We start from the raw sequence: 22,664 nt of genomic DNA, 5'->3' as shown, positions 1-22,664 counted from the left end.
TATGCAATGCTCACAGTGTCAGGATTCCTAACGCTTCCCCTCACCACCACCACTAGTAGCAGAAAGCTGGGAGAGATCAAAGTCACATAGGCAAGGAGGGAGAAGACTGACTGGTTGGCTTCTACTGTTTACGTGTCTTCTTACTGGTTAATTTCACTTCTTCCTCAGCTACTAAGAGGATGCAAAAACAGAGTAAACTAGGTGTGCAGAAGAGAGGGAAGTCGAGGGGAAGGTAAATTAGATGTGTAAAGACTTTGTTTCTTCTTGCTAAAATGTTTGTAAAAGTTGAAAATGAAAAATAAAATTATATTTTTTACAAACAGGACTTTGTATTGAGTCAGAAACTAATTGGCAGCCAGTTCAGTGGGGCCAGGATTGGCTTTATGTGCTCCAACCGTCTTAGGACAGGCCAGGGAATTATATTGTTGTATGATTTGCAGTGGGGCTGGATGTCCTCCCTGGACCCTTACCAAGGCTGTGATTCTATACCTGGGGTCCGAAATAGAGGAAGACTGCCAGAAGGATAAAATCACTTTCTGCTGTTTTGTTGGGGGTGGATGTCGCCATGATGGTTCAGCAGAAGAACAGGTAATGCTGGACTTTGGGGCCATTTCCTATCTTTTTGTTACTGCACATCCAATTCAAATATATTTATAAATTTCCCCCTTTCCTCCCCTTAATTATCTCTTACCGAATGCATTTATATCAATCCCGCTAATGTTCTGATTTGTTTACAATGTGTCCTCAAGTAACCAATAAATTTTCCCCATTCTATTTTAATAGAAAAGAAGAAAAGAAAAAGGAAACCAGTGTGCAAAGAAGGGCTGGTGGCTCCTCCTCCTTCCTAGAGTGTTCAACTTTGATCTCCCCTCTAGCCTGCAGCTTTTCCTCACTTGCCAATTTCAGTGGCATAGTTTCTGCTTGATCTGACATTTCGAAGAGTGAATTTGTAGCTGATTGTCTGCAACCTTTGGTCACATGCCATTGTTATCAGACAGCAAGTGTGGGGTTTACCTTCCCACCCACATTGGGTTGTGTCCAAATTGAAAGAAGTCACATGACTGTTGTTACATCCCTGGGTACCATATTACAAATCTGATTCTATCACCATCATGCATTTTAATTGCCTTTTGAATTGGGAAATAGCAAGAGGCAGAGGGAAGCAAAGATCAGTTCTTGAGCACAGAAAATGGTCTAGTCAGGCATTATCCTTGAGTTCTGTTTTAGCTTAAAAGTGTAAAATGTGAACAAGTAGGGGGTCAATCTTGGGCACAAATGCATGCTTGCATAATGTGGGAACCCGTGTAACAAGAACCAGCATTGTTGGTTTCTTGCCAACAGAACTGCCCCTTGGATGACACACACACACACACACACACACACACACACACATATATATATATATATAAAACATGCATCATATATTCATTAACACATTTAATAGTGATTAGATTCAACTTACTCTACATTCTTTGTCCAGTCCGGAGGGTTACTCATGGTCATAAATACACAGTTGGTCAAAATAGTGCACATAATAAGCATGCTGAATAATGTATGTTATTGTTAAGGAACATATTCTTGAGAACTCATCGTAAGAAAAATTGATTACATCAATAGTATATTCTGGTTCACTTCCAATCTTTCCTGTGGTTTTTACGATGCTCGGGGAACATCGCATAACCTCCTCACATAGTGCTCCATATTTAAAAGAAAATAGGTGGATTGATGAACATTCTAATAGCCTTTCTGAAATACTAAATTGTTGCTGTTGTTTTTCAGGTAAGGAAAGCTAAAGCCATTTTACTTCTGGATCAGAGGTAGAAACAAGTGGTTTGAGTTGGATGTGGGTGGCCGGTATACTATTGAGATGCAAATGTAAGTTTAAACGGTGGTGACACTGCTAAACATTATTGTGCTCAGCAAAGTGGCAGGCAACTTCAAAATGATGTTTCAGAATATGGAACATTAGGCTGAAAATGATGAGGTCGGATGAAGGCTCCCTGAACTCTGTCTATGTGTGTGCTGTAGGTTACCATTTGCCACCTGACAATTAGTTTCTAATGTGAATCAAAAGTTTATCTCATCTAATTTAGATTTTATAGTATGTTCAAAACATGGCAAGGTTCCAAAATAAGGTAAGGTTTTATGTTCTTGCTGTTGTTTGCGAAAACAATGGAAAAGCCAACAGGGAAGCAGCTGCAAAAGGGCCCAAATTCAATCCCAGCATCTCTGGGTACAACTGGAAAAGACTCTGGAGAGTTGCTGCCACTCAGTATGAGCAAAATGGACCAGTGCCCTGGTAGCTTCCTATGTCCATATATATACATTATTCTAGATACTCCAGGTGTGATTGTTTGATCAAGCCAATAATTGCTGCCTCTTTAGAGAGACAGCACTAAATGTTTTGCTGGCTTTAGCCCATCTCGACTGCTGTCAATGGATCACCAGGGAAGCTGCCGTATGGGAAAACTGGGCTTCCACTCATGGGAGGGAAACCTGCCCACCTGGGGGATGGGGAAAAGGCTAAGCAAGAGCCCCACTCAGAATGATCCGGGGTTGACATCACTACGAACACTGGACATAACTTGTTCTCTTCATCTTCGCAATAGAAATTATTTCCTCTGTCATTCAAAGGCTCAATAACTTAAGGGAACATCCCTACACAAATGCATACTGTTTAATTACCTAGACATGATAGGCTCTCAATGGCCACAGGATGGCACCATAAACTAAGGAATGTGTAGAGCTCTTTTATTTTACGGAAGACGTCTACATGCATATTCAGATGTTCATTTATTACATTTGCATCATGTCCTTCCTCAGAGTAGTGCGCAAGGGATTCCCAGGACATGCTTCAGATCTCCTTAGCTTTCGACTTAGAAATACTTCAGCCCTTCTCTTTAACAGCTGTTTTTGGCTTGACGGTTCTAAAGAACAAAGAAGCAGTCAGTGCTTCTGCCAAGCCATGCGAGTTTAAGGATGTTAGGTCTCCTCTGGTTACCTGCAAACTGGGAATTAAAAAATGGAACTGGAATCCCCTCCAGCGCTGGAATTTGTCACTCGTGAGATGCTTCTGTTTGCCTCCCTGCAATCCTGCTCCCTTTGCTCATTAAGAATTTTCTTGGATTAGCCAATGAAAGCAAGTATACCCAAAGGTGCATTTGACTCTTAGAGCAAAACGGAAAGGTAGAGGTTGCATTCTTGGCATTCCAAAAGTAAATTCAACAGCAAGCCAACACTTCTTGCCACACTTGATTCCCTTCTGTTCCCCTGCTTGCCAGGGCCACCTTACCATCATAAAGAACAAGGCAGCTGCTTGGGCATGTTGTGATTATATGGGCTCCCTGGGACCAAATGCCTGGAAAGAACCACAGCACCGAAAAACAGAGTAGCACCGTTTCACTGGTTGTGAAGTAACCACTTGAAAAGGATATGAATGTACCAAAATTTTAATAGCTATTTTTCTAAGAGGGTTGAATGGAGTTAACATATACACGGCGGAAGTGGCACTGAATCGGAAGATCGCCTTCCCTTTATTCAATACTATAAATGTCTGGAAGAAAAAGGGACAGAGAGAATGGGGAAAGAATTGATTCGCGGCATGTAACATTGACCTGTGTAACAATGACTCAGGGACTGAAACACAGAGACACAGAAGCTTGGTTAGAGAACAGTATACACAAAAGAAAACCTTCCCTATCTAATTCAGTTAATGCCATGATTTCCATAAGGCTACTCAACCAATCAGGTTCAGGATTCAGTCTCAAGGCACAGCCAGACATACAAGGCAGGCATCAGCTCTTCCCAACCAATACTAGGAATTAGATTTTGGCTGGCTGGTCCGTAACAGAAATTTGCATAAAATTTGCATATGCTAATTAGGGCTCTGAGAAATTAAGGTGGTGGGTGGCTTCCCAGCACTGCACTTTGCAGTGCACCCAGCTGCCATATAAACTTAAAAACGTTTTTTAAAAGGGGAAGGAGATTTGGGGCACACCACACGAAGCCCAGGCCCTCAGGCCATTGTGGAGAAGTGTGTATTGCTTCCTCCTACCATTATGACTGCAGACCAGTTTCTTGAGAAGATGGAACCAGAAGTGTGTTGCAGGCAGGCAACAGCTTTAGCCATTCAGCCGTTCTTCCCCAATAGCCTGGTCCTGCTCAGAGTCAGACACAGCTAAGTTGACTGAGATCAATGGGCAGGCCTTGCTCTGTGGAGCACTGCAACCGAACAGCTCCACCCGGCTAGGTAGAAAGGTTATGACATCAACTTTTAGGAAGATTTGGCTCTCAACAGCTAGGAAGCTCAAGTTCAAATGTGTCAAAAAAGTGAATGTGTCAAAAAAAAGAAAAAGAATGGTGTGTGTGTGTGTATGCTAATGTGTAGCTTCAAAAGTTTTGCACATTTGAACCTACATGTTGCCTGTTCTGGTTGTACTCCTAACTGAAGGAATGCCTGGTGCAGGGAAAGAGTATAATTCTGCTGCAATATCCAGGGCCACAGGGCCACTTTTGGGAAACCGCTGGGTATCTCCTCAGCTGATATTCACACAATTCATTTTCCCAGAAAGGAACGGACAGGAGGGGTCACACTGAAGTCATTCACCTGCGTGAATTTGCCCTACAGGCAATTCAAGTGGCTGCTCTGCTGAAGTAACTGATGTGGTGCAGCGACTTTTGGAGCAGTGCATGCGCACATGTGAGAGATGCCTGGCCTCTTGAACACATACAGATTTCTTAAAATTCCCAAGCAGCATTAACACCTAATCTTGCCTGTTATCTACTGGATTCAAATGACCGGTCCTCACTCTGCGATGGCTTCTTTGGTATACCAGATATCAAGTCAGACTGGTTGCCTAAGCAACCTCCTGTCTTGTGGATTAGAAGAAACACTTCTCACAGCATCCGGGTTAATTAAGCATTAAGCTATATAGCACGTTAAGGGGCTTTTGCTGTAAAATAATGTTCGGGGAGTGTTTTGTTATGAACACTCTCCTGGACCCTGCTCTGGGTTCCTTTAGAAATATTCAAGAATATGAGTTCTGTTTCTTTATCACATAACTGGGTGAGCTCCAGTCACGTTCCCTCTTAAGATGAAATTTTAAAATGCTGGCAACGTACACAGAATGGAGAACAGAAGGCGGCTTATGTCTGCTATCTACTACATAGAATTATCAGGATGGCTGAGACCTGCTACTTGATGAGCGTAAATGACCATTTATAAGCTGGCCACTTTCACAAAGCTGCCAAGCAGTGTGGCAAACATTTTAACACTTGATCTGAGGCGAATTCAGCTAATCAATCATACACCAACTGTATAAAACGACCTGGACAGCAGATGCTTTTATTCTGCCCGACGTACGAGAACGTTATGACTTCTCTGCTTCAGAGGCCTCCTGAGAGTGGGAGCACTGATATCATCTGCCACCACAGCACCAAGTTAACTACCCTCCTTGCTCTGGTCCACTAATGAGGCTTGTGACAGATTGGAACACAGAGACCAAATACAAATGAGAAAAATAACCAAGCAGAGGACGGATATTATTTTCTTTGCTGGGGTTTCAACTTCATGTGGGCAGTTTAAACAGTAGCACTTTCTTGCAGCAGCAGCAGCAGCAGCGCATGAGGAGGGAACAGTGGCAGCGATGCTCCCAGTAGCGCTAGTATGGGGAGGGCTGCATTTACCTGTGGGCCAATCACAGCAACCCAGAGTTCCTCCAACCTCACTGCCACCTCAGCCCATCCATCCTCACCAGGGGTATCACCACTGCAGGAGGATGCCACTGCCTGTCCTCATGTGACGCTGCTGCTTCCTTGATGGATGGATGAGCTGAGGAGGTTGTCATGATGAGCTCCTGAACTTCATGATTTAGCACTGCACTACTATTCTCCACTCCTTCATGGATCACTGCCTTGTTGTGGCAAAGGGGCTTGAATAACTCAGAGAAGCAATGAGCTATGCCATGCAGGGCCACCCAAGACGGACAGGTCATAGCCGAGAGTTTAGACTAAATGTGATCCACCTGGAGAAGGAACTGGCAAACCACTCCAGTATTTTGCCAAGAAAACTCCATGGACATAAAAAAGGAGAAGCTTTGAGAAGAAAGTGAGAGCTTCCAAAGCATGCTGTGGTTCATCGGGTCACAAAGAGTCGAACATGACTAAGATGACTAAACAACAAAACTATTCTCCAGACTTCTGGTCACATGTAAAAGGAGAATACTCTCTCCTCAAAGTTCACGTGGCTTTAACTCTGCAAATCTTGGTGAATTAAAGACTCCGCTGCCCACCCCCCAATTTAGGCCTATATATTTTTTAACCTAAAAAAAAAGCATACTTTTTTAGCTGTTAGAATCCACACTGCCGTTTTATTTTGTTTTCTAATGTGGCCTATATTTTAAAACAATTTTGTACTGCTGCCATTTTAAACACCTAGTTTTTGTTTTCAGATGCATTGTGTTTTTATGTGTGGGCCAATGCCTAAAAAGAAGTTTACAAATATAAATGTAATATTGCTGTTCTCCTTCGTGACACCTGGTATGGAAAACAATGCAAGGACCCGGTGACTTTTAAGCATCCTGGGCTGTAGCCCAAAAGTCATATTCAGAGTCATAGTCAATTTAACTTCCAGCCAGGACCTGTAAGACCACTGTGTGTGAATTTTAAAGAGCCTCCCCCTGAGAACTGGATTTGGGTTTTACCGGCTCTGTCCTTGCAGTTGTTTTCAAGACAGCTGTTGTTGTTTTTTTAAAAAGGATTAGTTTGCATGCAGGTGGAGCAGTGCGGCATTTGGTCAGAACAGCGTGAGGATTCAGAATAGATACAGCTTGTTATTACGGCCCCCTCATCCCTATTACCTCATCGGCCCTGTTGATGCTTAGAAATGGCTTCCTACAACTGCACAGCGGTAGCTTGGCAGTGGGTGACCATCTGCTTGGCACACAAAATGTTCCAGGTTCAACCCCAGGCGTCCTCCAGGACAAGGCTAGGAATGTCTCCTGTCTGAAATCCTGGAGAGTCACTGGCAAGTCAGGGTAGACAACACTGAGCTGCACAGACCAGTGCTCTGACTCAGTAAAAGTCAGTTCCCTGTGTTCCTAAGCAACAACTTCAGGCCTGCAGTTTTGCAACGTCTTCAGGTTTGCAGTTTTATGTGTTTTAACAACATAATCCGCCTGCAGGTTTACTCAGAAGTTTGCTGAACTCTGTGAGGCTTACAGCCCAGTAAGTGTGCTTAGGAGTGAACCCTACACTCACTTCCCAGGGAGTAGGTCTCATTGAACGCAATGGGGTTTACTTCTGAGTATACCTGTTTAGGATTCCGCTGTAAGCCTTTGAAGCAAAGTCATATTGACTGTTGTTAGCTGCCCTGAGCCCAGCTTCGGCTGGGGAGGGCGGGATATAAATAAAATTTATTATTATTATTATTATATCTGACTGCATTAGGGTGCAAGTTCTTAGCTTATTTATCTAACTGCATTTAAAACCTTCAGTCCTTGTTTTGTTCAAAAAAGAGAGGGAATGAACTGGTAAGCTGTCCCTCAAACCTTCAGTGACATCTGCTTTGCTGCAGTAATACATTCAAATATGAATAGTTTAGAATAATTGCTTGCACGTGTTCAAGTCTAACATACCTCACAAGCTCAGGCCACAAGGGCTGGTTTGCTTTTACTATCAGATGCTATAGGAAGCACTTGAGATATTTGTCTTTCCCCCGACAAGAGAGTAGACACTTCCATAACTACAATGGCTGTTTTCCTTCATGCCTGCCAAGATTGCAAGTTTTGTTTCTCTGCCAGGTTTTCGCCGCCGCTAATACATTTATTCCTCCTATTTCATTCTTTTTATGAATTGCTTGTGCTCTCATGTCTACATTTAGCCATCAACAGCAATCAAGTAACCATTTATATTTTATTCACAATCCTCCTATAACAGCTCCATCACATTTTTTTTATTTAAAAAATGCCTTCTCATTTAGAAACAGCGAAGGGGTGGGTGGGAAATCTGAGGTTAAAACTTTACACCAAGCTTTGCCTTTTGATTTCAGCAAGCCATAATTCCCTGAGTTCCAAGGGACATCTAGGTTTGATCCTGAATACACATATATGAAGTGAGGTAGAACTAGGGCTTCCTCTCTGCTCAGGGACAGGGCAAGGTGAAAAGAGTGACCTTCCCTCTTGTTCTGAAGACAGCCATGATGTGACCAGGAGCCCTGCACATCCCTGAGGAAGCGTAAGCAGGCAAGCTGGACCCATTCACTTAAAACAGGAGGGCCACAGGATTAGCAAGTAGGTGGCCTAATCTGAATCCTTGAAAGCGTAAAGGACTCTTTCTGTAGCAACAAGAAGTTGCTCCTTCTAATCATCTCTGAGCCCCAAATGTTTGCACTTAATTTTTCCCCAAATGTTTGCACTTAATTTTTCAAGCCTCATCCACTTTCTCCCCATCTTTCCTCATAAAACGTCTCTAGAAGAAAACAGCTTCAGCTCCTGGTTTGGGGGAGCTACAAAAGGTGAGGCTGCTGAAGACCATCTAAGTTCCCAAGTGTAGAACTTTACACTTGTCCCTACTGAAATTCATTTTGTTAGTTTGTGGCCTGTTCTCCAATCTGTTAAAGTCATCTTTAATCCCAATTCTGTCTTCCGCGGCATTCGTGACCCCTCCAGTTTGGTGTCATCTGCAAATTTGATGAGCATCCCCTCAATTCCTTCATCCAAGTCATTTATAAAGATGTTGAACAGTGATGGTCCAGGACAGAACCCTGCAACACCCAACTTGTTACTTTTTCCCCAGGATGATGAGGATCCATTAGCGCAGGCATGGCCAAACTGGCCCTCCAGCTGTTTTGGGACTACAACTCCCATCATCCCTAGCTAACAGGACCAGTGGTCAGGGATGATGGGAATTGTAGTCCCAAAACATCTGGAGGGCCAAGTTTGGCCATGCCTGCATTAATGAGTACTCTTTGCATTTGGTCAGTCAACCATCTACAAATCCACCAAACAGTTACCTCATCCAGCCCACATTTTACCAGCTTCTCAACAATAATATCATGGGATACTTTTTAAAAGGCTTACTGAAATCAAGATACACTACATCAACAGCATTCCCCTGATCCACCAAGCTTGTAACAATCAAGCTGCTTTGTTTGCAATAGGTGCATGTCTCATAATTTCCTGGTAAAATCCTATACCTTTTCATACCACATATATTCTGAGTTTCTATTGTCCTATTTTCGTTGTGCTATAGAACAAGAGTGCCCCTCCATATGGCAATAATGCAGAAATATTGCAGAACAATTATGAAAGCAAAATGGCAAATGGATGGTGTGGTATACATCCAATACTAACACACTATTTTTGTGTCAATGACATGTTGCAGAAATTGCCTGCAAAAAAAACATACAAGCCAACAAGCAACAACCACCCTAAGTGGGGCTGCCATTGTTCTTTTTTTCCAGCTTCTGTATTGCTGAACAAATAATTCAAGAGACTAATTAGTTTCCAAAGGGTTACTCTTAAACAAAGGAGATACACAACTTCTTCATACAATGTGAACTTCAAAATTCATTGCTATAAGATAGCCACTTTAAAAGAGAATCAGAGCAGAAAGGCCTATCAATGGCAATGAGTCATGAGAACTTAGTGGAACCTCCACATACAGAGGCATGCCACCTGAAATTAAGGAATACTAGGGACAAACAACAAAAGGAGGCCTACACATTTGTGAGCTCTGAAAGATATCTGTCTTTGCAAAATGCTGGACTTGGTCTGATGTTTCACTTCCAGTCTGATTGTTTCATATACTATTTTAAAAGAAGTCTTTCCTAATATAGTGTTTTCTGTTGAGCTGCCATGTCTGAGGGCTGTTTTATGCTCAAAACAGGAAGATCTGGGTTCATGGGAGAAATTATCCATGCATCTGCCCATGTATAGCTAAGCAGAGTTAAGTGAAAGCGTCACCTCTCTGTTTCTAATGAAATAGTACATCTACGTCTAATCAAATCAATGACATTTCCAGCCAAGATTAAAATCCTCATGGTTGAGTTGCCTTTTACTTTGCGGGAGAGGGCCAGGCAGAGGGTAAGCGAGGAACCTTATCTACCTTTCAACTGCAACCTACCATTTGTTCCCCACAGTAAAACAACTCGATTCAGAATAAGTCATCTGAAAGACATAACCTTTGAAAGTTAACGATTCTTCATTGAGCGGGGCTTAATATACAGATTGCATAGGAGGAAGAAGTACAGTTCTGCCCTTAAACATTTTCAAAGTGGAAATTAATGGGTAAAATTATGCCCTGCTCCTATGGAATAACACCCAGAGGCAAGGACGTAATACGTGGAATACGTATCGGCTTCGCACTGCTTCATGGGAAGGCCAGTCCTGATTGTTCGGAATATGGAAGCATCTGCCATCTATGGAATCGACTGCCTTACACAACAGTTTCACACTGCATCATGGGAAAGCTGCCTTAGTCCTTCTGAGAGTACTGTTCCACAGCTAAAGGTAAAGGTAAAGGTACCCCTGCCCGTATGGGCCAGTCGTGTCCGACTCTAGGGTTGTGCGCCCATCTCACTTAAGAGGCCGGGGGCTAGCACTGTCCGCAGACACTTCCGGGTCACGTGGCCAGCGTGACAAGCTGCATCTGGCGAGCCAGCGCAGCACACGGAAACACTGTTTACCTTCCCGCTAGTAAGTGGTCCCTATTTATCTACTTGCACTTAAGGGTGCTTTCGAACTGCTAGGTTGGCAGGCGCTGGGACCGAGCAACAGGAGCACACCCCGCCACGGGGATTTGAACCGCCGACCTGACGATCGGCAAGTCCTAGGCGCTGAGGTTTTACCCACAGCGCCACCCGCGTCCCTGTTCCACAGCTACTGCTATGCTATTTACCACGATGGTATTATTAGTTTTTCTTAATGTTGGAGGTACAGAATTGTTTTGCAAATAAATAAATAAAATCAAACCTTGCTGAAGACTGGACAGCTCAAAAACAAAATATGCAGTGTAAAAACCCTTGTTGTAGAGAAATGACATAAAGGTGCCAAAGGGCAATTACAAAATGTATTTAATAATTAAAAAAATATATTACTAAAGGAAGATGTGCTGCTAGCAGCGAAATTAATAAAACCTCTGTTCATTCATTTTTCAAGCCCTTCCCTAGGTGTAAGATAATGTAAGCAACAATTGCCAAGCATCATATAATAAAATTGCTTCACTGTATGCAAATGTAGAGGAGGGGAATGTTATAAACACTAATACAGTGGTGCCCCGCAAGACGAATGCCTTGCAAGACGGAAAACTCGCTAGACGAAAGGGTTTTCCCTTTTTTTAGCTGCTTCACAAGACAAATTTCCCTATGGGCTTGCTTCGCAAGACGAAAACGTCTTGCAAGTTTGTTTCCTTTCTCTTAACACCGTTAATACAGTTGCGACTTGACTTCGAGGGGCAACTCATAGAACGCAGTGTACATAGTAGCCTTTTTTGAAGTTTTTTAAGACTTTGGGATTTTTGAAGCTTTTCCAAAACTTCTTTTGCAGCCATTTGGTAAGTTTTTGGGAGGGTTGGATTTTGGGTTGAGGTGTTTGGAATTCAAGGACTTGGTGTTGGGGAGGGGTTTGCAAGAATCTGGAAGCTTGTGTGTTTTTCCCCCTGCATTTTTATGATTTTTTGTGACCATTGGGGCACTCTGCTGTTTTTTTAAACGAATTCTGGATTTGAATTTCTGTGTGCTGGGTGGATGGGGGAACAGTTGGGGAGGGGTTTGCAAGAATCTGGAAGCTTGTGGTTTTTTTCTGCATTTTTATGATTTTCTGTGACCATTGGGCCACTCTGCTGTTTTTTTAAAAAAAAATCTGGGTTTGAATTTTGAAATGCTCTTTACAGTATGTGTGACTTTAAAGAGCACTTAATAAACTCTTGTTGTACCAAATTTGGCTTTGTTTGGACTTTTTTTGACCATAGGAACGCATTAATTGATTTTCAATGCATTCCTATGGGATTTCGTGCTTCGCAAGACGAAAAATTCGCGGAACGAATTAATTTCGTCTTGCGAGGCACCACTGTATGTAGCACTTATTTATGGGCAGCATCAGTGAAGTCAACTAAGAAAAACAGAACATATTGGATAATAAGCGTCAGTAAGTTGCACAGGCTAAAAAGCATTCAGCTGAAAGGTTGCAGGATTTCCATCCCATCATATTCCGGTGGGACTTGCATTAAACTCACAACAAAGACTCACTTTTTTGTTAAGGTAGTATGGGTCGAGATCCTCCAAGGGCTCCGACACCATTCCTGGAGGTATGTCTCCATAGATAAAGGGCAGTGATTTGCCAGCCTCCAAGTCACTATTGGGTTTTGGTTTGTTTTCATCGTCGTCAATGTCTTTGCGCTCTTGTTTGGGCTTCTTCGCTTTTTCCTCAGCGATGCGTTGTTCAATAGCTGCCAGCGATTCTTTCGTGAAAAAGCGGAAGCTGTCAGGTCCTGGTGGTACCAGCACTGATTGCGCCATCTTTTCATCCTGCACTTCTTAATTACAGTTGTGTCCCATGTATAAAAAAGTGCTAGGAGACACAAAACATAGGGGTTAGAGAGAGAGAGAGAGAAAGAGAAAATGACTGGATTTAAATCCCACCCTTCCTCCCAAAGGAGTCCAGGATGGCAAACACAACCCCAATTTATTTCAAAAAGCATTTTAAAAACAGTCAAGACAGTCTAAAAACAGTTATGGTTAAAAACATTGCTTTATCCAGTAATCTCAGGGTTGCCATGAGCAGTATTCTTTAGCCACCAATGGCCTGGGTAAACATGAATGTTTTCCAATTGCTGGAAGTTAATAATTGTGGCGACAAACTCACCAAAGAGGGTTTTCCACAAATGGAGAGCCACCACTGAGAAGGCTCTGTTATTGGTAAACACCAACTGAGCAGGCCCCAATGGCTGTATCACCAACAAGGCCCCATCTACAAATTATAGGATCCAATATGGTTTATATTGGGGAAGACACACACAAGCCATTTAGGGATTTATATGTGACAATGAACACGCTAAATTGGGCCTGATAGCTCACTGGCTGTCACACAGGTTGTTTTGATTGATTGATTGATTGAATTTGTATACAGTCGTACTTTGGAAGTTGAACAGAATCTCTTCCGGAAGTCTGTTTGACTTCCAAAACATTCGGAAACCAAGGCACAGCTTCTGATTGGCTGCAGGAAGCTCCTGTAGCCAATCAGAAGCTGCGTCAGATGTTCGGGTTCCAAAGAAGATTCACAAACTGGAACACTCACTTCCAGGTTTGCGGTGTTCGGGAACCAAAACGTTTGACATGCAAGGCGTTCAGGATCCAAGGTATAACTGTACTGCCCTTCATCCAAAGATCACAGGGTGGTCATAAAAATACAAAATGAGAACACAAAATACATAATAAAAATAATAACATAACAAAACCAATACTCTCCCTCCCCCCCCAAAAAACCCAACACACATTTAAGAGAACATAGAATGTTAATCAGCTGAAGGCCTGGTTGAAGAAAAACATTTGCCTGGTTTCTAAAAACTTATCAAACAGCTTGTTAGCTAGGCAGGTGGATGTTTTCCTTTGCTGTAGTCCTCGCCTGTAAAATGAGGTGTAATCATTGACATCACAAGGACTTTAAGGGAATAAAAATAACATTCCTAATATGTTAAGGGCTATTTTATTCTTCCCATTACAGATTAGAAATCAATACAGTTTGCAAAATTCACTCAAGCACAACAACTCTATGCTAATAACACAGTAGCACATGGTCTCAACAAGCTGCCCCATTCACTAACCTAGCAGCATTCTGCAGCCGTTGGACTGTCTTCAAGGGCAGTCCCACGTGGAGCACACTACCGTAGTCCAATCAGGTCACTAGAGAACAGACAACTGAGGCCAGGCTATCCCAGCCCAGGAACAAAAGTTAGCTGGAAAACCAGTCTAATCTGGGCATACACATTCTTAGCCACAGAATCCTCTTGAGACAACACTGACAAAGTGGGATACAGGAATAATCCCAGGTTATGAACCCATTTTTTTCTGTGGGGAGTATAACTCCGCCCAGAACAAGTCATACATCCTAGTTTCAGGATATGGGAACCACCCACCTTCCCACAGCAGTTTTTTCTTATTGGGATTCAGCCTCAGTTGATGGGCTCCCATCCAGTCCAGAGCTGGATTTAGGGGACCGGAACCGATTCGGTCACACTGGGTGTGGAGCCTCAGGGGCACCACAACTATGATTTGGAGTGGAGCGAGAGGCAGCACACCGAGTTTGGGCTCTGCACAGGTCTCCACTGACATTTGAGACCCCGAGGTCCACTACTGAGTAAAAGGCTGAATTCTGGAATCAGCAAAATAATAACTGAGTATCTTCTCATATTGAACACAGTGCACAGGATCAAGCTGAAACTTGTCTTTCAGCCTGCTACAGAAGTGCACAGCACATATGCATATACCCTCCAACATTTCTCTGATGAAAATAGGGATGTCCTATTCTATTATTAGGGACGCGGGTGACGCTATGGATTAAACCACAGAGCCTAGGGCTTGCCGATCAGAAGGTCGGCGGTTTGAATCCCCACAACGGGGTGAGCTCCTGTTGCTCAGTCCCTGCTCCTGCCAACCTAGCAGTTCGAAAGCACGAAGTGCAAGTAGATAAATAGGTACCACTCCAGGCAGAAGGTAAACGGTGTTTCCGTGTGATGCTCTGGTTCACCAGAAGCGTAATCATGCTGGCCACATGACCCGGAAGCTGTACGCCGGCTCCCTCGGCCAGTAAAGCGAGATGAGTGCCGCAACCTCAAAGTCGTCCACGACTGGACCTAATGGTCAGGGGTAACTTTACCTTTACCTTTATTCTATCATCATCATCATCATTTTTATTTATACCCCGCCCATCTGACTGGGTTGCCCCAGCCACTCTCGCTGGCTTCCAACACATATAAAAACATAACAAAACATTAAACATTAGAAACTTTCCTATACAGGGCTGCCTTCAGATGTCTTCTAAAGGTTGCATAGTTACTTTTCTCCTGGCTTGGAGGTCGCTTAACTCCATACCCTCTGATGAAAATAGGGACGTCCTAAGGAAAAGTGGGACATTCTGGGGTCAAATCAGAAACAAGGGCAGCTTCTGTAAATCTGGGACTGTCCCTAGAAAATGGAGACAATTGGAGGGGCTGTAAACAATACCCCCTCAGCCACCAGGTCAAGCAGTTTTTGTCCTAGGGAAATAGCTGTTCTGTCAGACATAAATGCCATGAGGTGAGGGCATTTTCTACGTGTGGTGTTGGAGGCAATAGCTGCCTATGGTGACAAAAGGTCACCCCAATAAATCTGGCAAATAGTCTGGCAGCTCCCTTTGCTGGTATGCTGAGTCAGCTAAGTTAGGGAGTGTTTTAAAAAGAAGCATTTCCGTATTATTAGAGTCTAGGGCTGGAGGGGTGGGATTTGCGTCACTTCCTGTTCACTGCCACCACAGAGAGGCCATTACTGTCACCTAAAAGATTCAGTAGGGACGCGGGTGGCGCTGTGGGTTAAACCACAGAGCCTAGGACTTGCCGATCAGAAGGTTGGCGGTTCAAATCCCCGCTACGGGGTGAGCTCCCGTTGCTCGGTCCCTGCTCCTGCCAACCTAGCAGTTCGAAAACACAAAGTGCAAGTAGATAAATAGGTATCGCTCTGGCGGGAAGGGAAACGGCGTTTCCATGTGCTCTGGTTCGCCAGAAGCGGCTTAGTCATGCTGGCCACATGATCCGGAAGCTGTACGCCGGCTCCCTCGGCCAATAAAGCGAGATGAGCGCCGCAACCCCAGAGTCGTCCGCGACTGGACCTAATGGTCAGGGGTCCCCTTTACTTAAAAGATTCAGTGGTATGGCACTCCTGCTGCGCCGAGGAATGTGATATATATGCATATATTCACAAAGAGCAAGGAATAAGGCTTGGACACTTGAATACAGCACCGTCCCGCCGAAAAACTTTACAGTACATAGATTTAGGGATGGGAGGAATCCTTAATTGAATTATGGGCTTCCTATAATAACAACAGTCAAACCCTATTCTTAAAAATTAAGCCTATTACTTTCAAATGTAAGCATTTTATTTTTTTCCTCCCAGAACTGAGAATGGAAATCTTTTCAACGCATATGTCGCTGAAAAATAAAAATAATCCGTTGAAAAAGATGCTTAAAGCTTAAATCCAAAGCGTAATCTGTGCCACATCCTATTTTTGTTTTTATATACATATATATAAACCAACCCAACCACCCTGAATAAGCAAAGCACATTATCCAAACAATTAAATAGTAACAGCAACAGAAGATCAACAGCTTGAGTGCCAGATGATCTATCGGAATAGCAATGAAAAGATGAATATGGCACGCAGCGAAGGAGTCTGCAGCCTAAAAAATTACCTCCCGCCCCCAAGGTATATACAAAACAAGTGTCCATCGGCTTCGCGCCTCGGAGTTCTCCTCTTTGGGGATTAGCTGCGGCCTCTCTCTCCTCCCTCTCAGTCTCCAGTAACACAGACAAACACACCACACTCCTGCAGGTGTGCACCAGGAAAACAGGTTTTGGTGCTGCGGACGAAGCGCACCTGCGGCGCCTCCGATGTGCAAAGGTTCTCTGTCACAGGCAAAACATGCGCGGTCCAAAAAGGCGGCGACGGGAACGTTAGCAATGAAAATGGGAAAGTGGGTAAAAAACCATGTCTAGGAAACAGCGCGCGCGCGCGCGCACAAACACACACATGCACACGGTCCTTTTTGTCAAGACTGCAGATGCATAAGTCATGCATTATTACCCTTATTATAGGATCGTTCACTTATGGGGGTTTGGCACACGATCCTCGTGAAAATGCAGCAAAAACGCCACCATCCCTTTTTCTTCTTCTTTATTTTGTGCGCGGGGGGGTGGTGATGGGGTGGGGCGAGTAGTGATGGTTGCTTTTTATTTTTTTTAATGTGATTCTCCTTCTACAGACCACACCTAACTTCCTGCTTAAAGGATCTTGGTTACTGAAGGAAAAACGAGCATTTCCTGTGCAAAAAAAGGGGGCACTCGGCGCTAGAAACTCCACCAGGTGGCGCGCGCCCGCGATCGCAAGGCGTTGGGCGAGACCTCTTTGCGGGGGACGCTGGAAGAAGCCTCCCAGATCTGAGTGTTTTTCAAGCCCTGAGGCTTTTGGGTTTCAAATCAAGGGTTTTAAGGGGCAGGCGTTTTCTTGCGCTCCCCCAAAAAGCTCCTTAAACGATGCGCCGTGGTTCACCAGAAACAAACAAGAAAGATGTACGTGGAGCTGATTAGCAGACGTGGGTGAACGGAGCGGGTAGTTTGCAGTTTGAGGATCAGTCGGAATTAATGTGGAATATGGCACGGTGTTTGGAGGGCTTTCCAGTTCAAATGGTGCATGGGGAAGAAAGAGAAATGAGGCTCAATCTCAAGGTCGTGAGTTCGAGCCCCACGTTGGGCAAAAAAAGATTCCAGCTTTTTAGGGGGTGGACTAGATGACCCTCGTGGTCCCTTCCAACTCTACAATTCTGTGGTTCTGTGATTCATATTAAGATGCTCCAACGTGTTGCCACCCACATCACACAGGGGAGAAAAAACTCTTTACTTCTTTAACTCTATGTATAATGAAGTATGGGATTCGCTGCCACAAGCTGTGATGATGGCCCCTCCTCCTGCTGCCTGCAGGAAAAGTCACTGAAATTTGTAGTGGCGCTGAAACTTATGCCTAATCTTTATCCTCCCGTTGCTTTTACATATAGATTGGAATACACGCTGTAACTTTTGCAAGGTGCAACTGCACACAGCAGCATCTATTTTTGTGGAGACTTAAGCTGTGCTTCTTCATTTTCTTGGGGAAAAAATAAAAATGAATGAAAGCTTTCCCCCATCAGAAACCTCTTGTGCACTGCGTGGATTTCATCGCATGAGGAGAAAAACAAACCCCTGTTAACAGGGAATCTAAAAAGCATCCCTTGCCATAAATGATGGAGTAGTGACTTTCTGGAGCCCGTCTGACTGCACTGCGTACTCATCATCAGGCTCCAGAGACCAGGAATAATAGTACAGTGCAGCTGGCTCTTTGTGCTGTTGTGTGCTCCACATCACAATAGGTGGTGGAGGGTGTGGGTGCCTGGACTGTTGCTGCACTCTGGCGAGAGATGCCAGGCTTGCCCACCTATTGGCTTCTCCTTCCAATTCATGCTGAGCATTTTGATGATGCTCGATATGGCACTACATAGCCTTTTTGATTTGTCTGGAGATAGTGGCAATGTTGGAGAGGGCTGTGTACAGGTGCCACCGCGATACACTTTACATAGCGGAGCCCTTGATTAACACAGTGGAAAACTCGCAGATGTCCAGATATTGATCATTGGCTCTGCTGGCTGGAAGCTGATGCAGGTTAAATGTGCAGTGACATCTGCAAGGCCACAAGTTCCCCACCGCTGGCCTAGAAGTTTCATCAGCTGCCGATTGTGACAGTCCACTTTTTGATGGAACAACTGCTCCAGTCAGTGTATGCAACAGCTTTAAATGGCATGGGGCAGGCATCCATGTCTGGCAGAAATCAGAGATCATGAGAGACTTCTTAACAATATCTCCCATGCACAATGTTCTGCCACTCTCGCTCTCTCTCTGTCTCTTGACATCAAGGAAATGTATAAAACTATGGGATTTCCTCTCCAGGGAGCTCCAACAACCTGTGTGTGTCCCCAAGGAGAGTTTACAAGCAAAGTCTTGTGGTTCTTTCTGAGCTGGCTTTGGGAACTATGGTTATAAGATATGTAGATGCTTATTGTATTGTATTTTTGTTCTGGTTTTGTGGTTTTCTTTCTTTCTTCTCTAATAAATTTGCAATAAACATCAATTTAAAAAGATACAGAGGAAATGTGTGGGTTTTAAATGCTTCTTGCATTTCTAGCTATTTAATGTTGTGCCCTGGTAATGGACTGGACGAGAGCCAACAAACTGAAGCTCAGTCCAGATTAATTCATTACATGTCTTTAGGTGCCAGGCAAAAACGTTTCTCTTTAACCAGGCCTTTGGCTGATTAACATTCTATGGCCTTTTAAATGTGGTTGGGGGGGTATTGATTTTGTTTTGGGGGGTTGGGGGGGTATTGATTTTGTTTTGTTTTTGTTTTTGTTATGGTTATGTATTTTGTGTTCTCATTTTGTATTTTTATGTTGCGAACCACCCTGTGATCTTTGGATGAAGGGCTGTATACAAGTTTTATCTTTACAGTATTACTAACAACAACAACAATAACGGAATACATAAGGGTATTTGTACATTTCTCTTCCTAGTATACTGGCTGTCCCAGATCTTCAGGATATGGTGGGATATACACTGAGAGAAGTGCATAAGAATGAATGGAGCCCTCTCTCCTGAAGGAGCCTACCTGCCTGTTCCTTCATATAAAATAAGAAATCCGTCAGTATGTGGGTGCTCTTTCGATGTTTAATAGCCTATCTCCTGATATGTCACTGGGACTTGGTTAGTCAGGTTAGAAGAATAAAATCAAACTTGTTTAAAGTTCAGTCTTAATTGCACTTCACAGTTAAAGGCAGGAAGTAGACAGAAGAGCTATTATATGCTTTCTGGGTATGCCAATGACAAGGCAGGTTTTCTTATTGATTTTTGCCTGCCTTCACTTCAGCTTCTGGTTGGTTAAGGGACTTAAACTAGCAATTTTGTCTGTCTCCATAGCTCTATGTCCTGTTGCTTTGACAACAAAGCAAGATGGATAGAGAGTAGTGGGAAGAGGACTGGTGGACAGCTAAGAGAAAAGAGAACAGGAACTAAACCAGGATCACGTTTTTAAATAGGGGGGAAAAAGAGGATAGTCTTGTTGCAGAAACCACTGTCTATCTGCAGAAAGCACTTTTAGGGCTGTCCAATAGGCATGATGAAATACAGAACTGCTTATCCCCGAGGTAGTTAATTTTCAAGAGTTACGTAAGGAAAGCTGAGTGATTATTAATGTATGGACCTGCATTTCTGTGGGAGTTAAAACCGAATCTCTTCGTGTGTGTTATTTTCTGCATGGATAATCTTAAGAGTCTTAACAACTGTGCTCTTGCACATAGGTAACTTGGAACTCTCTGTTTCTTCCACCACCACCAACCCCCAAAATGGGGAAAGCCACATGACCCTTTGTGAGAGTAAAGTCTGGTCTTAATTTTTGAGCAAAATAAATAAGACAGATGGTGGCAATTTAAACTCAAATGGCAGGAAGTGCACTCTGGAGTGTGAGAGAACAGTGGATATAGAATACAAGAATCGAAACATTTGCATTGCATAGGTAGAATGTGGCGATTATACCGTTTGGGTGGGCAAGTCCTGCAATATGTTTTAAAATCCATTTTTAAACAATCCAGCATCCTACAGTGAAGGAGGTGTTGCTATCTTCAGATTATCTGGATTTTCGGCCTGCTTCTTCTGTATATCATCCACAATCCATGCACACTCCTGGGTTGCAACATCCAAACATCTGTGAGCACAGAGGCCTTTCACTTTGTCTGAGCAGAAAAACAGAGGAAGCGCCTTTTGTCTTCCATGTGCTGGCAGAACTTTGTATTCCATCGCAAGCAGTTGGTGAGGGTAGCAGCTTGTGTATGGAAAGAGTGAGCAGATTCTTCAGAAATCTGAAGATGGTAAAAGCCATTTCACAGTAGCTTTTTTTTTTTTTTAGGCCATAGCAATCAATATTAGCTAGGGCTGGAACAAAACTGCAGACCTATGATATATTTAAGAGTACCCACAAAATTTGCAATGTGAATGCGGAAATTGTTCAAAAATATCTACAGCCACATGTGTGCTAGCGGATAATATTGCACCTGTTTGTTATCAGAATGGGCATTCACATCAATGGGAGGAGATCCCTTTTATTTCCTCTGTTCCAGAATACATCACTAACAAGTACGGAGCAGGAGCCTAAAGCCAATCATGCAAACAACTGACATTTATCAAGGAGCAAGTGTGATTGTGTATCTCAGAAATCAGCCCAGAGAAACACTCTGGAGATCCATACCTAATTTGGGCCACATGCTGCTATCAATGTCTCTTTCTTTCTTTCTTTCTTTCTTTCTTTCTTTCTTTCTTTCTTTCTTTCCTTCCTTCCTTCCTTCCTTCCTTCCTTCCTTCCTTCTTTCTTTCTTTCTTTCTTTCTTTCTTTCTTTCTTTCTCTTTCTTTCTTTCTTTCTTTCTTTCTTTTTCTTTTACAAAAGGTCTTTAAAATGTAACTTTCATGTTCATTGCCCCTGTGTGTTCAGGATGGAAGTTAGGATGGCTTTATGGAATGAACATGAATACTTGCCCTGTGCTGTACAATGCTGTGGGTACAAGCAAACAAATGGGTGGCTGACACATCTGCATACCTGCATCTTGAGCACAGATATATAAAATGGCGTCTATTATGCATTCACTGGGAGAAATGGCAATGTGGAGCCGCTGCAAGTGCTTTAAGTGGGATGCAAGTTGTGCTCTGCTCAAGGACTTGTTGGAAGGTTTGTGTTGTGTATCTCATGGCTTTTCTGTTCCTTGAGAATAGCTACCAGCTGAGGCATAGACACCAGCCATCTGCAGCAGGGATGAAGAACTCGTGCCTCTTCAGACGTTGTTGGGCTCCAACTCCCATCAACCCCAGCTGGCCTAGCCTATGTTCAAGGATGATGGGAGCTATGGTCCCAACAACACATGGAGGGCCACAGGTTCCCTACTCATAATCTACACAGGAACAAACCACGCGTTGTGCACGTAGAAGGTTCCAGGTTCAATGTTGAGCATCCCCAGTTTTAAAGACCTTAGAGAGATACTGACAGAGTATGTCTTGCTAGGCTAAACAAGCAAATAGCATATGCTTCAATACGTTGAGTCCCAAAACTGGGATGCATGCCTTCCCAGCAGTGTTCCTGCAGGAGTCATGTGATGTGCAGGAGATCACAGAACCCAAAAGACACACTTTTTTGGAAGGGTCAATGCTCTTGCATGAGAGTATGGCACCAAATAAATGTATGTTTTGGGGCACCGTGCAAGATCGCAGCCTGGAAAAGTGCTTTATTTGAGGGAAGATCTCAGCATGGAATTGCGCAAGATCATGGTGCTCTCACTGCTGTGCTCTCATGGGCCAAAACGGGATGTCTTCTGTTTTCTTTCCAAGACACTTGTGGAATATGAACTAGTCTGACCTGGTATAAGTATTGGTTTGGATTTTGTGATCCTCTCCACCATCACACCTGATGAGTTACTGATTTTGCATTTTTAATTGTGCTTGCATTTAGAAAGCAAAACTTTTAAAAGATGCAAATTTTACAAGCTGTAGTATAGTGAGACATGTGGAAAAGTCCCCCTGCCCCAACCGTCAAAAGTTGTTGAACTGAACTATATGGGGCAGAGGTGGAACCCATAAAATGCACAGGCTACAATCCTAGACATACCTTCTTGAGCACAGTGAGAGTAAACATGCATAGGATTTGAACCACACTGTTAATGTGGTTGAAGCATTATGGCCAAAGGAATCCAAAGCTTTGCCTTGTGAACTTATTTATTTATTGGTATGCTTGTAAATATTTTAAAAATACGACAACTCCGTAGCATGCATTTCCTTCACATTAGATTTTTAGGGTTG

The 22,664-nt window shown here is 43.4% G+C and overlaps 1 protein-coding gene across 2 annotated transcripts in view; it reads right to left on the bottom strand.

Annotated features, from left to right (window-relative positions):
* LOC309376647 (sodium channel protein type 2 subunit alpha) overlaps window positions 1-22,664 on the bottom strand; it is a 95,852-nt gene that overhangs the window by 45,446 nt on the left and 27,742 nt on the right. For both annotated transcript variants that reach the window (XM_081923179.1, XM_081923180.1), the window contains exons 2-4: window positions 12,245-12,566; window positions 3,436-3,553; window positions 1,463-1,553 (exon numbers count right to left, since the gene is read on the bottom strand). In XM_081923179.1, coding sequence (XP_081779305.1) covers window positions 1,463-1,553; window positions 3,436-3,553; window positions 12,245-12,514 — 479 coding nt within the window. In that variant the 5' untranslated portion in view covers window positions 12,515-12,566. The remainder of the gene's footprint in view (window positions 1-1,462; window positions 1,554-3,435; window positions 3,554-12,244; window positions 12,567-22,664) is intronic.

Source organism: Podarcis melisellensis (genome assembly GCF_964234715.1).
Source record: "Podarcis melisellensis genome assembly, chromosome: 1".
Classification (NCBI taxonomy): Eukaryota; Metazoa; Chordata; class Lepidosauria; order Squamata; family Lacertidae; genus Podarcis; species Podarcis melisellensis.
Note: the sequence above shows the minus strand (reverse complement) of the source record. Positions and strands in the feature narration are given on the sequence as shown.